Below are 14,258 nucleotides of genomic sequence, written 5' to 3'. Positions count from 1 at the left end.
ATGCTGAACATATGAAACCGACACTACGAAGCATATAAAGTTTGACGTGCACTATTACTGGGATTCCAATTCTTGCTCAAGATTTGAATCTTAGCTTTTGGTTTGGTGGAGGTAGTTCTGCACTCAAGTAACAGCTCTACTTATTTTCTGGCTGAATAATCAGCAACAAATACCAAGTTTTACTCCCTGGTCAGTTTCTGTTTGTTTTTAGGCGTATTTTTTAATCTTTGATTACCATTGACCGTTGTTCGTTCATTACTAGGAAATAGATATTGCTGCACCCATGATCATGAAATGCACTATTATTCTCTTCTCTTAATAAGTCCTTTTTGCTTAAATTTGTGCGTAAATCTATCACTGAACTCGTAATGATACAACCATACTTATAAGAAAGATAAATATTTTATTATAAAAGCCCGCGGGCAATAGACACACACAAAATACAACTGCAAAAAAAAGCCCAAAGTATACAAAGCTCTGGCAAGGCCAATCCTTGATTTTGGAACATGTCTTGCTGGTCCTACAAGAGTGACACCCAGCTCATTGATGGTGGTGAGCTAGAGAGAGCCACCAAATGCATCAACGACTTACACAGTCAGCCCTACTGCAGTAGATTACAATCTGCTGACCTCCCGACACTTGTTTTTCGGTGTAGGCGTAAAGATGTGATGCTCACCTAAAGATACCTCCAACAAGCAGACCAGAAACTGTTCACCTTGTCTCCACACCAAAGACAAACACGAGGAGTTTCCAAAAAACTTTTCAAGTCCACTTTTAACGCCTTGGTCCGATTATTTTTTTTCTGCCAGCGAGTGGTGAGCAATTGGAGCCAACTATGCCAAGAGACAATTTCCAAAACCTCGTCTGAGGAATTCAAAAAGAGGCTCGACAAAGAATGGGAGGACAAACCATGGAGATTCCTGTGGGAAAATCCCTCCCAGCCCCCACTACCATAGCACTCTTAAAAAGCAATAAAGAGTCGGCTTGGAGGATGATACGGCTTGTCATACCCAACAATCTCGTACACTCAATCTGAAGTTACTGTTGTACGGTGGTGACAACTCTAAACTCCTGGAGAGGGATTCTTGAACCACACCTACCATGTGATCACTGTTACCAAGCGAGCTTAAATTGCATCTCTCCAACACTCTCTAGTCCTGACGGCTTGTCGCTTGACCTTAACAAAACGACCAGATCATGAACTACGGAGTAGCACAGTTCTTGCTACTAATTCGCTCCGAAGTGCGAATTAAGGTAATACACAGTAGAATATTTATCCTTAATCGAAAACTCTTTTCGTATTCATGACAAATTATGTTTGTATTTCAATTCCCATCTAATAGGTTTTGATTGCCAAAAAAAAACATATACAGATGTCTACTTGCCCTATGATAAAATGTCAAGAAAGAAGAGTCGCCTATCTGGGTGCCTTTAGGCTCTTTGAGGACGTTAAAGCCTGCTAGAATCCTAAGAAACTGAGTATAGACGATCACAAACCGCAAATCCACTGGTAAGAAAAAATTGTTTCAGTCAGGCGTCTGTATTACAAACGTTTTGAACTTGGCTTTATTGCATCTTTAGTTTCTCGCCAGGATTTTTTCTTTTTCAGTCAAGACTGACTGCCTCTAATACAATGAGCAGCGCTGTCACAATTTTAGTGGAATTCGAATTCTATAAATGCTTGAAAATATGGTCCTTAAGATAAAGCTCATTCAAATTCTTTTGACGTGTATTCTGCTGACCTTATTTATTCCTGTTCTACTAGTTTCCTTTGGATTTTCATTTGACCAAGGCTCAAGTGCAAAAGACATGAGTATTCCTTGCACTAAAAGTAAGTTCAAAGGTGTAGGCCTATGCTAGACAAGGCTATGTTTTAGCCATTGGTGACTGTGGAAAATTTTAAGTTTTTCTTTGTCTCAGAAGAATGTGAAAAACAATTGGATGTGTCTTTTTATGGTATTTGCAATTTTTTTAAATTTGTAGGCTAGCCCACCTTTGAAGTAGGCTAATGTCTTGTTTCTTTACAGAAGGCGAAAATGAACAGGTGCAAGAATGAGGCTAGAAACAGGGTTATTGAGAAAGAAATATGTTAAGAAAATAGATTTTATACTTTCTAATATGCTGAAAAAATGTAGTTAACAGATTTTGAAAGTGATTCCACTATATTTTTCTCCCCCTCCACCATGCTACTACTACTAACAACTCATCATGGTACCAAGCCACCAGAGGTCAATGCAGCTATGCTTGCTCCTCTTCCTTCCCAATCTATTCAGTCTCCCTCTTTCCATCCTCCCTGGAAGTTCCCATTTCCTTTAAATATTTCTTTATGACATTCTCCCACCTAACCTTGGATAACCTTCTTTCTGTTTAGCCTAGCCCTAGACAATTGGCCAAAATGGACAATCGGTAAAATTCTAGTCCATTGACTTCTTGTTATCTTGGAAAGTTGTTGGGCTAGAGAATTGAAACTTTCAGGGATGTGTCTACAGGCTAAAGTATATCCCGGGAAGTTATTTTGAGATCCCCAACTATACCCCTTCCCCCTCCTCTATATAACGCAGTTTTTTGTGCATTACAGCTTATATTTTGGTCAAATTTGATCCTATATTACTATTAAAGTGGAAATCCTTGCTTACCTTATGAAAATTCAACTTTTAACTGTTTTTTAAGCTACTATATTCCATAATTAGTTCACCTGCATTGAAAAACAATGATTACCTTTTATAGTATAGTTTAAAATGGAATGCAGGCATTTAAACGCATCCCCTGTTTGAAACTCTTATCTTTAAAAGGCTTTTGACAGGGGTAATACAGATAAGACTTTGAACTTTTAAGGGGCTTCTCACTCAAAATTATGATTTGTTGGTACAATTGCGTAAGGTTTATGTTATATGTGTCAATAAAATTTATTTTGTAAATCATAACAGCATAGAGAAAGTCATTTTTTTCAAGAAGGCCCAATAATGATTCTTAGAAACCTGAAGAGAGGCGAAACAGAAATTTAGTGGGAAAAATAGCACAAGTCCTAAATACATGATTGACGTAACTGTAACGGATACGCTCTCTTTGGGTGAGTTTTTTTTTTTTGGGGGGGGGGTTAATTTGAAAAAAAATAGAAAGATGTATTTGTAACTTACGAATGGGTGATCAGATCTTAATGAAGTTTGATATTTAGAAGGATCTTGTGCTTCAGAGCTCTTATTTTAAATCCCAACCAGATCCAGTGACATTGAGGGGAGTTGGATGAGGAAACCAGAAATCTTGGAAGACGTGAAAATTGAGGTATCTTTATCTTCGAAATGGGTGGTCGGATCTTAATGAAACCTTATATATAGAAAGATCATATGTCTGAGATGCTTAATATAGATGCTTATACAGAAATTACTCTGTATATGAAAGGGGTTTTTCCTCCTCATCGCCCCGCTTTTTACGCTAAAGTTTGACACTTTCTGTTAACTTTACTTTTTAAAATGGTAAAAAACTTTAGCGTAAAGAGCGGGGTGTTGAGGAGGAAAAGACCCTTTCATATACGGAGTAACTTCTGTTCATTTTAAGTTTTAATGTGCTCCTTACTTTCAGTTAAAAACACTTGTTTTTTTTTATTTAATTTATACCATAGTTTTATAAATATATATTTAAAATTATCAAAATAAGCCCTTAATAAATATTAAATACAACACAGCTATCCAGAAAAGAAGTTTTACAAAGGAAAGTAAAGGACCATATTCAACTTAAGACAAGCTTCAACACATTCCTATAATATTTAAAGCTCAATGTTTTGTGAGAAACCAGGAAAGGAAAATATATAATTAATGAAAAAAATCAAATAGTTGAGAAAATGAGAATTTTGTCAGCCAGTAGCAAAATATGAAGACGAAAATCAAGCAAATATTTCGACAAGGACCTCTGAATAATGGAAGTGTTTTCAAACAAAATGAAGTGGTGAGTGTTATTGTGCACGTGTTGGGCCAAGGCAGAATCAAAATTCTCGGGCCTTGGGGGCAAACTATGACTTCGTTGATTGAAAATTTGTGTTTCAACAATCCCTTCTCCCAATTGTTGGCGTTTTACCAATATAGAAGATTTAGAAATGTTACACACCCCTTAAATTTTGAAAACTGGTATTTTCACATCTCTAAATCTCTTTCATAGGGTGTTATCCAGGAAATTTTCAAGGGGGAAGGGGTATTAATCATTTTTTTTGAGGAATCTTTATAAAACAAAAACTATGAAACGCATGAAAGACTTGTTTATATTCGTTTCGCTACGTTTTTACGAGTCAGAGAAAGGTTTCGGACGGGGGGTACATACCCTTTAGCCCTCCTGGATACAGGTTGTTTTTTCCTAGCCTATTTGAATTTTATTGCTCAATTTGTGCCCAACAGCGTAGCACTACTTCTATCTGGCACAGCAACCATGAATGAATTTCCTGTAGATTGCTCTATACCACCAAATACCCAAACACCATCGATAATTCGACCACGATTGTACTTACGCTTGCCAAATTTTGCTTCATCTATCTCAACAATTATTCCTTCTCCCCCCAAACGAACAGTACTGGAGTGACAAGCGTAAATGCAAACCTCTCTACAGAACATACTCCAATCCACAATCGTTTGTTTAGAGATACCAACATTATTGAATATCAATTCCTCCCTTGAAGCATTAGTCTGAAGCCACATCATCAAAAACCAAAAATCCTGTTGTAGAGTTCGTTCGTTTTATGATAGATAAAAATCTGGCTTAAGATAGATAAAAATCCGGCCACAAATTGAGCAATCTTTGCTCCTCAATAACATGCCATGGTTATAATACAGTTCTAAAATTGCATCATCTGTGGCAAATTGAAGTATTCCATTAAATAAATCGATTTCGCAATTATTACAGCTCATTTTCAAACAAAGTTGTTTATAGACTGAAAAAATGTATTGCTCTTACATACCAGATTTGATGTTTATCTGATAAATTTAAAATAAAACTGCTTTTCATTGAAAAAAAAAAACCCAATTCGTGGAAATTAGGGAAGTAGCAAAATGTATTTCCCTACGTCCCATGAGCTTTAAGAGTCAGAGAAACATAAAGATAGCAGGTTCTAATTTCTGCCCACCATGGCTTTCAGCATTTGCGTGTCAATCATGACCTAAATTTTGTTGACCCTACAACAGGAGCCCATACCCAAAATATAGAACGGACGTGGAGGGAAGTGAAAAATAACATCCCCACTTATGGTAGAAGAGAAGAACATATGGAAGGATATCTTGCAGAGTATTATTTAAAAAAAAATATTCCGTCAGATTGAGAATGCATTATTTCATGAATCTCATATCGGAGCTTTATAACCCTTCATCAGGCTAAAATATAACTGGAGTCCAGACATTGAAATATAGCATATGCTTATAAATACTAGAGAAAACGGGTATAATTTCAACAAAAAGTGGAAACAATACATTTTTTTTTGAATAAATGAAACTTTGAATAATGATTTATTCTTCCCAGCAGTTTAAACTTGCCCCGCATATTTGGATGATAAATTTGAGGAAGTTTATGTGAGTAACAGAGGAGTGACATGTTTGAGGTTTTAAACAGTTAATTGATTTACCATTGAAAGAAGTTGATTCAAGTTGATAGCAGAAATAAAAGAGAAGGATATTTTGATGAAATGAAAAATCAAGACGGGAGGCTCGTCAAGGATTATATTTCGATAAATCAACTATTTATATTGCTAGTGTTGTTTGGATAAATGAAACTTTTGAATAAATGAAACTTTGAATAATGATTTATTCTTTCCAGCAGTTTAAACTTGCCCCGCATGTTCTTGGAACCGCCTCATAATCCCCCTCTAGATTTTTTTATAATTTCATTGAAAATGCCTTTATTTGTGTTTTCTTTGAAAAAGAACGACAAATCCCCCCTCCCCCACCATATTTTCAAAACGTATTTTACACCTCCTAAATTGTGTTATTTGACACTGTCTTAGATGGGATCTCTCAACTCGACAAACACAAAGAAGACTTATGAACAACTTACGGATTTGTAAGCAGTCTTTAACGACATTTCCGTCATTATAAATTTTCCACAAATATATTAAAAATAAGAATGCTAAATTACCTTATAACTTCATCAAAAGCTCCTTTCAGATCCCGGAAAGCTGTTCCGGCTTCCGGAGGAATTGTTATGTCACTTGTAATTACCTTTCCATGTGTCATCCAGTATTTAAAAGAGTAATTAATGTGGAGTTCAAATATTGAGAAGACTGTTTGTTTAATGAGAATGTAAATATGTAAGCGGTTGTGCGAAAATTAATACAATCTTTTCTCGTTAAATTCAAATAGGCTAGGAAAAAACAAGCCGTATCCAGGAGGGCTAAAGGGTATGTACCCCCCGTCCGAAACCTTTCTCTGACTCGTAAAAACGTAGCGAAACGAATATAAACAAGTCTTTCATGCGTTTCATAGTTTTTGTTTTATAAAGATTCCTCAAAAAAATGATTAATACCCCTTCCCCCTTGAAAATTTCTTGGATACCACCCTATGAAAGAGATTTAGAAATGTGGAAAATACCAGTTTTCAAAATTTAAGGGGTGTGTAACATTTCTAAATCTTCTATATTGGTAAAACGCCAACAATTGGGAGAAGGGATTGTTGAAACACAAATTTTCAATCAACGAAGTCATAGTTTGCACCCAAGGCCCGAGAATTTTGATTCTGCCTTGGCCCAACACGTGCACAATAACACTCACCACTTCATTTTGTTTGAAAACACTTCCATTATTCAGAGGTTCTTGTCGAAATATTTGCTTGATTTTCGTCTTCATATTTTGCTACTGGCTGACAAAATTCTCGTTTTCTCAACTATTTGATTTTTTTCATTAATTATATATTTTCCTTTCCTGGTTTCTCACAAAACATTGAGCTTTAAATATTATAGGAATGTGTTGAAGCTTGTCTCAAGTTTAATATGGTCCTTTACTTTCCTTTGAAAAACTTCTTTTCTGGATAGCTGTGTTGTAATTAATGTTTATTATGGGCTTATTTTGATAATTTTAAATATATATTTATAAAACTATGGTATAAATTAAATTTAAAAAAACAAGTGTTTTTAACTGAAAGTAAGGAGCAACATTAAAACTTAAAATGGACAGAAGTTACTCCGTATATGAAAGGGTCTTTTCCTCTACAACACCCCGCTCTTTACGCTAAAGTTTTTTACCATTTTAAAAGGTAAAGTTAACAGAAAGTGTCAAACTTTAGCGTAAAAAGCGGGGCGATGAGGAGGAAAAACCCCTTTCATATACAGAGTAATTTCTGTATAAGCATCTATATTAAGCATCTCAGACATATGATCTTTCTATATATAAAGTTTCATTAAGATCCGACCACCCATTTCGAAGATAAAGATACCTCAATTTTCACGTCTTCCAAGATTTCTGGTTTCCTCATCCAACTCCCCTCAATGTCACTGGATCTGGTTGGGATTTAAAATAAGAGCTCTGAAGCACAAGATCCTTCTAAATATCAAACTTCATTAAGATCTGATCACCCATTCGTAAGTTACAAATACATCTTTCTATTTTTTTTCAAATTAACCCCCCCCCAAAAAAAAAAAAAACTCACCCAAAGAGAGCGTATCCGTTACAGTTACGTCAATCATGTATTTAGGACTTGTTCTATTTTTCCCACTAAATTTCTGTTTCGCCTCTCTTCAGGTTTCTAAGAATCATTATTGGGCCTTCTTGAAGAAATTGACTTTCTCTATGCTGTTATGATTTACAAAATAAATTTTATTGACACATATAACATAAACCTTACGCAATTGTAGCAACAAATCATAATTTTGAGTGAGAAGCCCCTTAAAAGTTCAAAGTCTTATCTGTATTACCCCTGTCAAAAGCCTTTTAAAGATAAGAGTTTCAAACAGGGGATGCGTTTAAATGCCTGCATTCCATTTTAAACTATACCATAAAAGGTAATAATTGTTTTTCAATGCAGGTGAACTAATTATGGAATATAGTAGCTTAAAAAAACAGTGAAAAGTTGAATTTTCCTAAGGTAAGTAAGGATTTACACTTTTAATAGTATGCACAAAAAACTGCGTTATATAGAGGAGGGGGAAGGGGTATAGTTAGGGATCTCAAAATAACTTCCCGGGTTATACTTTAGCCTGTAGACACATCCCTGAAAGTTTCAATTTTCTAGCCCAACAACTTTCCAAGATAGCAAGAAGTCAATGGACTAGAATTTTACCTGGACAATCTTCTGCAATCTGTCATCCTTCATCTGCAGAATGTACCCTAGCCATCTCAGCCTTTTCCCATTATAGCCCTAGAAAGTGGGATTGAGCCACACTTTTCATACAGCCTATTGTTTGAAATAGCCTATGGTCAGTCATCAAGAAACCCAGAACAATCTGTAGGCAATTTCTTAGAAAACATCTAGCAAATCTCCATCCACTTATTTGGGTACCCATGCATTAGAGTCATATTTGATCACTGCCCTCACTATAGCTCCTAATATTCTAATCTTTGTTTACAGACTTATCTTCATATTTTTCCAAACTTTTTTAACTGTAAAAAACCCTGATTCTTTGCTATTGTACTTTTAACATCTTCATTGCTCCCATTATCTTTACTAATAATACTACCAAAGTAGGTGAAGCTGTCCATCTCATTATCTTTTTATTCCTTAATGTTACCTTTTCATCTTAACTGCACTCAGTAATTACTACACTCAGTCTTATCACCTTTCTTATACAGTGTTTTAATTAAGGTTTGCCTAAAGTTGCTAGGCGTGTCCTCTTTTTCAAAAATCATAGTCACAATCTTCAGTAACTTGTTTCTGACCTCAGAGCCATCATATTTAAGAAACTCATTTACCATGCTATCAACACCAGGGGCCTTACTAGTTTTAAGTCCTTTTAGATCAATCACTAATTCTTCCTTCACATCCAAGGTATCACAAACTATTTCATTTTCCTCTATATTGTTTGCTGCAATTCTATCTTGGTTTATTCATATTCTCAAAATTTTCTGCCCATCTTTGTTTAACTCTTGCCTTATCACTAATTATGGCCCTATTCCTATCTTTAATTGGGACAAGTCTGGATTGACTGCTCCCTCTCAATTTATTATAATGCCATTACAATATTTTACTGTTATGCCATCTAGCTGCATCTTTTAGATTATTGGCAGTTTTATCCATGGCCTCCACTTCATACACCCTTAGTTCATATTTTAATGCTTTCTCTACTCTCTACATTTTTTTTCATATGATCTATCACTCAGATAATTCTTGTACAACCCCTTCCCTTGTCTGTTAAACATAAAGTTTTTTCACAAATATTCCTAGCTGTTCTCCAAAGTTTTATCCCTAAGACACCATTTGCAACTTCACAAATCATTTTCCTAAAATTATTCCTTCCACATTGTCAAATATTGAACTGCCTATTTAGACTTCAACTGTTCCTGGAAATTTTCTCTCAAATTCTCATATTGGAGTCTACAAACATCATAACTTCCAATGGGTTAGTTACCATTCCAAAATTTCAGCTTTAAATTGTATCTTGTATTGATCCCATCAGTCTTTGGTTTACAGTACAGTAACATAACCAATAAGGTCTGCTTTCTTACCATCATATGAATACCATGTCAACTTATGGGCCATTTTACAACCAAACACAGAGTATGTAGCCATTACTGTTTTCTTTTCCTACACTAAATTTACTTAGGCTTGGATACCATCTATCCCTATTTCTAGCAACCTGGGTGTTGAAATCTCCCCGCTCCCCATAACATGCAAATATATAACCCAAATTGTATAGACTTTTTCACAGGCCCTTTTTCTACTTCTTGGATTTTTCAGCTTTGATTCAATTTACAGGTACATGGGTTGAAACACAACTGATGCATAGCAAAATGTAGACTTCATTATACCATTTTGTCTTTACTGATTGTATCTTCACCATTTTGTAGACTTTGCCTATTCTATAAAAACTGTGTGGTTATCATGATTGATTCTTATTATAGTTATTGCCAATAAAGATAGATTTAATTTAGTAAAGGACTAAGTGATCAGTATAACCAGTAGAGAAAAAAGCTGGATTTGAATAAAACCAGAGCTTTCAGCACTTCAGATTTATTTGAAAATGAAACTGTCCCATATCCTTGATTGAAACTAAGATGAGGCCTCCTATGAAATTGCTTTTGTATTGAAGCCATGTAAGTATAGACAACTAGCTTCCCATAGATATGCAAATATAGTCACATAGACATACAATGAAATAAGTATTTTTTCTCTCCCCCTCCCCCCAAAAAATGATAAACTTACTTATGTGCCAAACAGGGCTGTATCTAAAATTTTGATTTTGGAGGAAGGTCAACTTGGCACAAAAGTTTTTATGGTCATTTTTGCTGTGAAATAGCCAAGAGATGTTTATTTTAAGTATTTTGCAGTAGTTAGGGGGGAAGGGGTTAAAATTTTGAGCCTCATATGTGTCTTCATCATTAACTTTAACTTACATTTATAAAGTCAAACCAAATATTGATGCAAAATAAAATTTATCCAGTAATTGCAGACCAGTGCTGATTTGTTATCTATAAGTATCAAAATGTTGGACTTTTTTTGGTTGGTGATGTCAATGAGCTTAAGATAGATTTGATTTGCTTCTCTCTCAAAGTTAAGTTAAAATAGCAACCACATGGGGAAACACCTTTCTAGTTGTCATTCTTACAAATATGAATAGTTTTTACAGTCCCCCCTCAGCTTTGTCATCATTGGGTTGGAGCTATCGTCTTTCTCTCCTGTTCCCCTTTTCTAATTTTAAACATTCATTTTCAGTAACTCATGTCTCTTACCATCCCCTTCAAAATCCTGGCCTTCTTTCTTTTGGTACATGGCTGAGTACTGAAGATTGGCTCAATATTTATAATTTGCGTAATGTTGATGAAAAAATTATTACTTTTTACAAAAGCTAATGTTAAACATCTAATTTCTTTCCCAGAAAAAAGATTTAAAGAATGCTTCAGTGACAAACCATTCATTAATCAACCCATAAAAGTGTTAATTAGAAGAAATTGGTAAACTGGATGAAGCTAATATACTAAGAAAAGGAATTAAAAAGGGAATAGATAAATCTGCCTGATCCTAGTACAAGAATAAGGTTGAAGAATTGTTTACTAATAAACCAAAAAATTGGTATTCCAAGGTAAAAAAGTTGAGTGGTAGGAGTCTAGACCAGCTAAATTTCAACCTACCTAAATCCCCTGAAATTACTGCAAATTAATAGTTCCATTGATTTCATTATCCAGAGCTTTCCAGCATTGTCTTGTCAATTACCAACAGATGACCTCTCACCCTCTTTCCCCTCCATCACTTTGTCTGAGATCAAAAGAGGAATTGAATCCAAAAAACAAGTGTCAACCCTTTAGATATCCTGTTTCCTCTTACTAATGGTTTCTGTGACTTCCTTTCAAAGTCCTTGTCTGTTCTTTTTAATGAGATTACTGAGTTTGACCAATACCCACAAGTATGGAAACATGTTTTCATAACCCTTGAAAAAGAAAGACAGAGGGCCTGACTTTGAAGATGTTTGTCCTATTTCACTTTCTCCTATACTCTCTAAAATAAGTGAAGGATTCTTTGCAGATTGGCCAAAAGAAAAAAATCCTACCTCTTACTGACCTGAGGCAACCTGGGAACCTCAAGTCCACTTCTACTTCCTGTTACCTTGTTTCCCTTATTGACTCAATTGGGATAATTCTTGAAAAACCTAATTGTTGGGTAAATTTAATTTATATTGACCTTCAAAAAGTATTTGACCTTGTTAACTACAATGTATTAGTTGAAAAACTTGTAACTGATTTCAATATTGACTCTTTCCTTGTTAAATTGGTTGCCTCCTTTGTATCAAGTAGACCAGAGGTAGTCAAATATCAGAATCATTATGCCAGTCCTCTCCCTGTCCACAATGGATTACCCCAAGGTACTCTACTAGGTCCCCTCCTTTTTTCAGTGATGATCAATAGCCTTGCTAAGGAGCGTCCTGACTGATGGAAATTCGTAGATGAACTTATGGCTGTTGAAACCTGCTACAGAAACGTAATAAGAAACTCTGTGAGCATCCTCAATGCTATTACAGAGGATGCCACTGACTTAGAGATCAGTGTAAACCCTCTAACCCTGTGATAATGCCAATATGTTTAAGCCATCCTGACTAAGTGGTTGGCGCAGTGGTGTGAGAATCGTTTGTCCTATGGGCATGGGTTCAATCCCAGTTGTGACCAGTTATTTGGTTTAGGATGGGGTCAGTGGTGTGACTCTGTAAGCTTGGCCAGAGTCAACCCAGCTTAATGGGTACCTGGAGAAATCTGGGGAAGGTAACTTAATATGTTTCATTAAAACCTCAGCCCTGTCTGCCCAGGTAATTCTACGTCTTCCTTTAAATTACCTGGGGGTCACAATTTTGTCAAATTTAAAGTGGGATATCCACATTAAAGATATTGTCCATAGAGCTAATGCATCCATTTCTCTCCTTAATCTCTTAAATAAATCTAACATTCCCACCCCATTCTTTAAGGATCTTCACTTCATTTGTCCACGTGTATATTGAATATGCTTGTCCAGTTTGGCATCCTAGCATCTGCCATGATGAATCAGAAAAAAATCGAATCATTCAAAAAGAGCCCTGAAAATAATTTTCAAAGAAGTCAGGGTGCCATACTCACTCCTTCTAAAAAAGACCAAGCTGGAAACACTTGAGCACAGGAAAGGAATGTTGTGCCTCTGTTTTGAAAAAAAATGTAATACCAAGCCCTCATACAGAAAATATTTCCTGAAAAAAAACTCCCCACCCAGATACTGCCTGCTATGTACTGTTTCAGAACCCGTTCCTATCCCATATCCCCTAGAGCTTTCAACACGGGTATACAGCCACAAATCTTATTCACTTCGTATAAGCGTGGAGTTATTATTTCTGTCATCAAATCAATACATGATATTTATAAAAAAGCTAAATTCCAGAGTTAATTTCATCATCTCACCTGGTATGGTTCACCTGGTATTGGTATGGCTCACTCCTTTATTTCCAGTAAAAAAAAAAAGGTATTAGACAGGCGATGTTACTTCTCCATCCCCCTTTAATAATATTAAACATGCTGCAACAGAACATTCTAACCCAATGCATATTTAAAGGTATTGAATTTTTTTGCTAGCTAACTATGCTGAAGACATCCTTGATATTAGTAGAACAGCCTTCAGAATTAAGGAAAATTTTTGAATTCTTGATAGGAAATATAATCGTATTGGTGTTCGATTTAATGAGAGTATGACTGAGTTCCTGGTGTTTAATCACAGCTCAAATTGCCCAAGAAATGTTCAGTGAGGTGAGCATTAAAGCACAAGATACACTGACTTATCTTGATGTACTCATTGGGTCAAATCTTCGCACCACGTGTCAACTTTTGAAAGATTTTTCGGCCAGAAAATCTAGGAATGTGTATGGTTTACTAGTTGCGTTAAGGTTTAAATTTAAGCACCATATCTTAGCTAGCATTTATAATGCATCTGCTGTTCCACATCTGCTCGCCCTTGCACCATTTGGTCTATTTTTACTGCTTCTGATATTCAGGATATACGAAAGTGTTTCTACAAGTATGCAAAATATTTCCTATGGCTGCCTCTCTGGATTAACAACAGCTCTCTATCCTCGCAGTATGGAGCTACTAGTCCAATGTCCGCCATGTAGAAAAGAAATGAGTAATATCAGAGGCAGATTATTGGTGAAAGGGCCTCTGAAATTTTTCTTTGTTGATAATGTGTTTGTTCGTACATATAATTGTCCTTATTTGTATTTTTTCTGTCAGTTCTTCTTTGTTTTGGCTTTGATTGTATTTGTCAGAATTTATTTGTTCATTTCCCTGTTCTTTCTTTATACTCCATCAGCGTCATATTTTACATTTATGATGAGCTATAAATTTATTCATACATAACTACATGCTAATTACAGGGTCAGAGGGGCTAAATATAGCAATAGAGAGCCAATTTCTTATCAGTGCCCCCTTCCAAACATTAACTCTCGTTTCCCCTGCCCCTCTTAAATTCTACTCCTCTCCCCAAAAGCACACTAACTTGAGGTTAATGTAGACCTTCTATCTTTTACTTGATTTAGAAGCAATTATGCCCTTTTAATTTTTAATTAGGAATTAAATAGTCAATGATATCAAATTTTCTATCTACATAATGCTTAAAATGCTGAATAGCATGGCT

At 35.4% G+C, this 14,258-nt stretch overlaps 1 protein-coding gene across 1 annotated transcript in view; it reads left to right on the top strand.

The window, feature by feature from the left end:
* Positions 1-1,664: 1,664 nt before the first annotated feature.
* Positions 1,665-14,258, top strand: part of LOC136041676 (xylosylprotein 4-beta-galactosyltransferase-like) — a 43,190-nt gene continuing 30,596 nt past the window's right edge. The window contains exon 1 of the mRNA XM_065726395.1: positions 1,665-1,831. Coding sequence (XP_065582467.1) covers positions 1,678-1,831 — 154 coding nt within the window. The 5' untranslated portion in view covers positions 1,665-1,677. The remainder of the gene's footprint in view (positions 1,832-14,258) is intronic.

The sequence above is a fragment of the Artemia franciscana genome, unplaced genomic scaffold (assembly GCF_032884065.1).
Source record: "Artemia franciscana unplaced genomic scaffold, ASM3288406v1 PGA_scaffold_32, whole genome shotgun sequence".
Lineage (NCBI taxonomy): Eukaryota > Metazoa > Arthropoda > Branchiopoda > Anostraca > Artemiidae > Artemia > Artemia franciscana.
The sequence above is the reverse complement of the archived record's forward strand: the minus strand, read 5'-3'. Positions and strand labels throughout refer to the sequence as shown.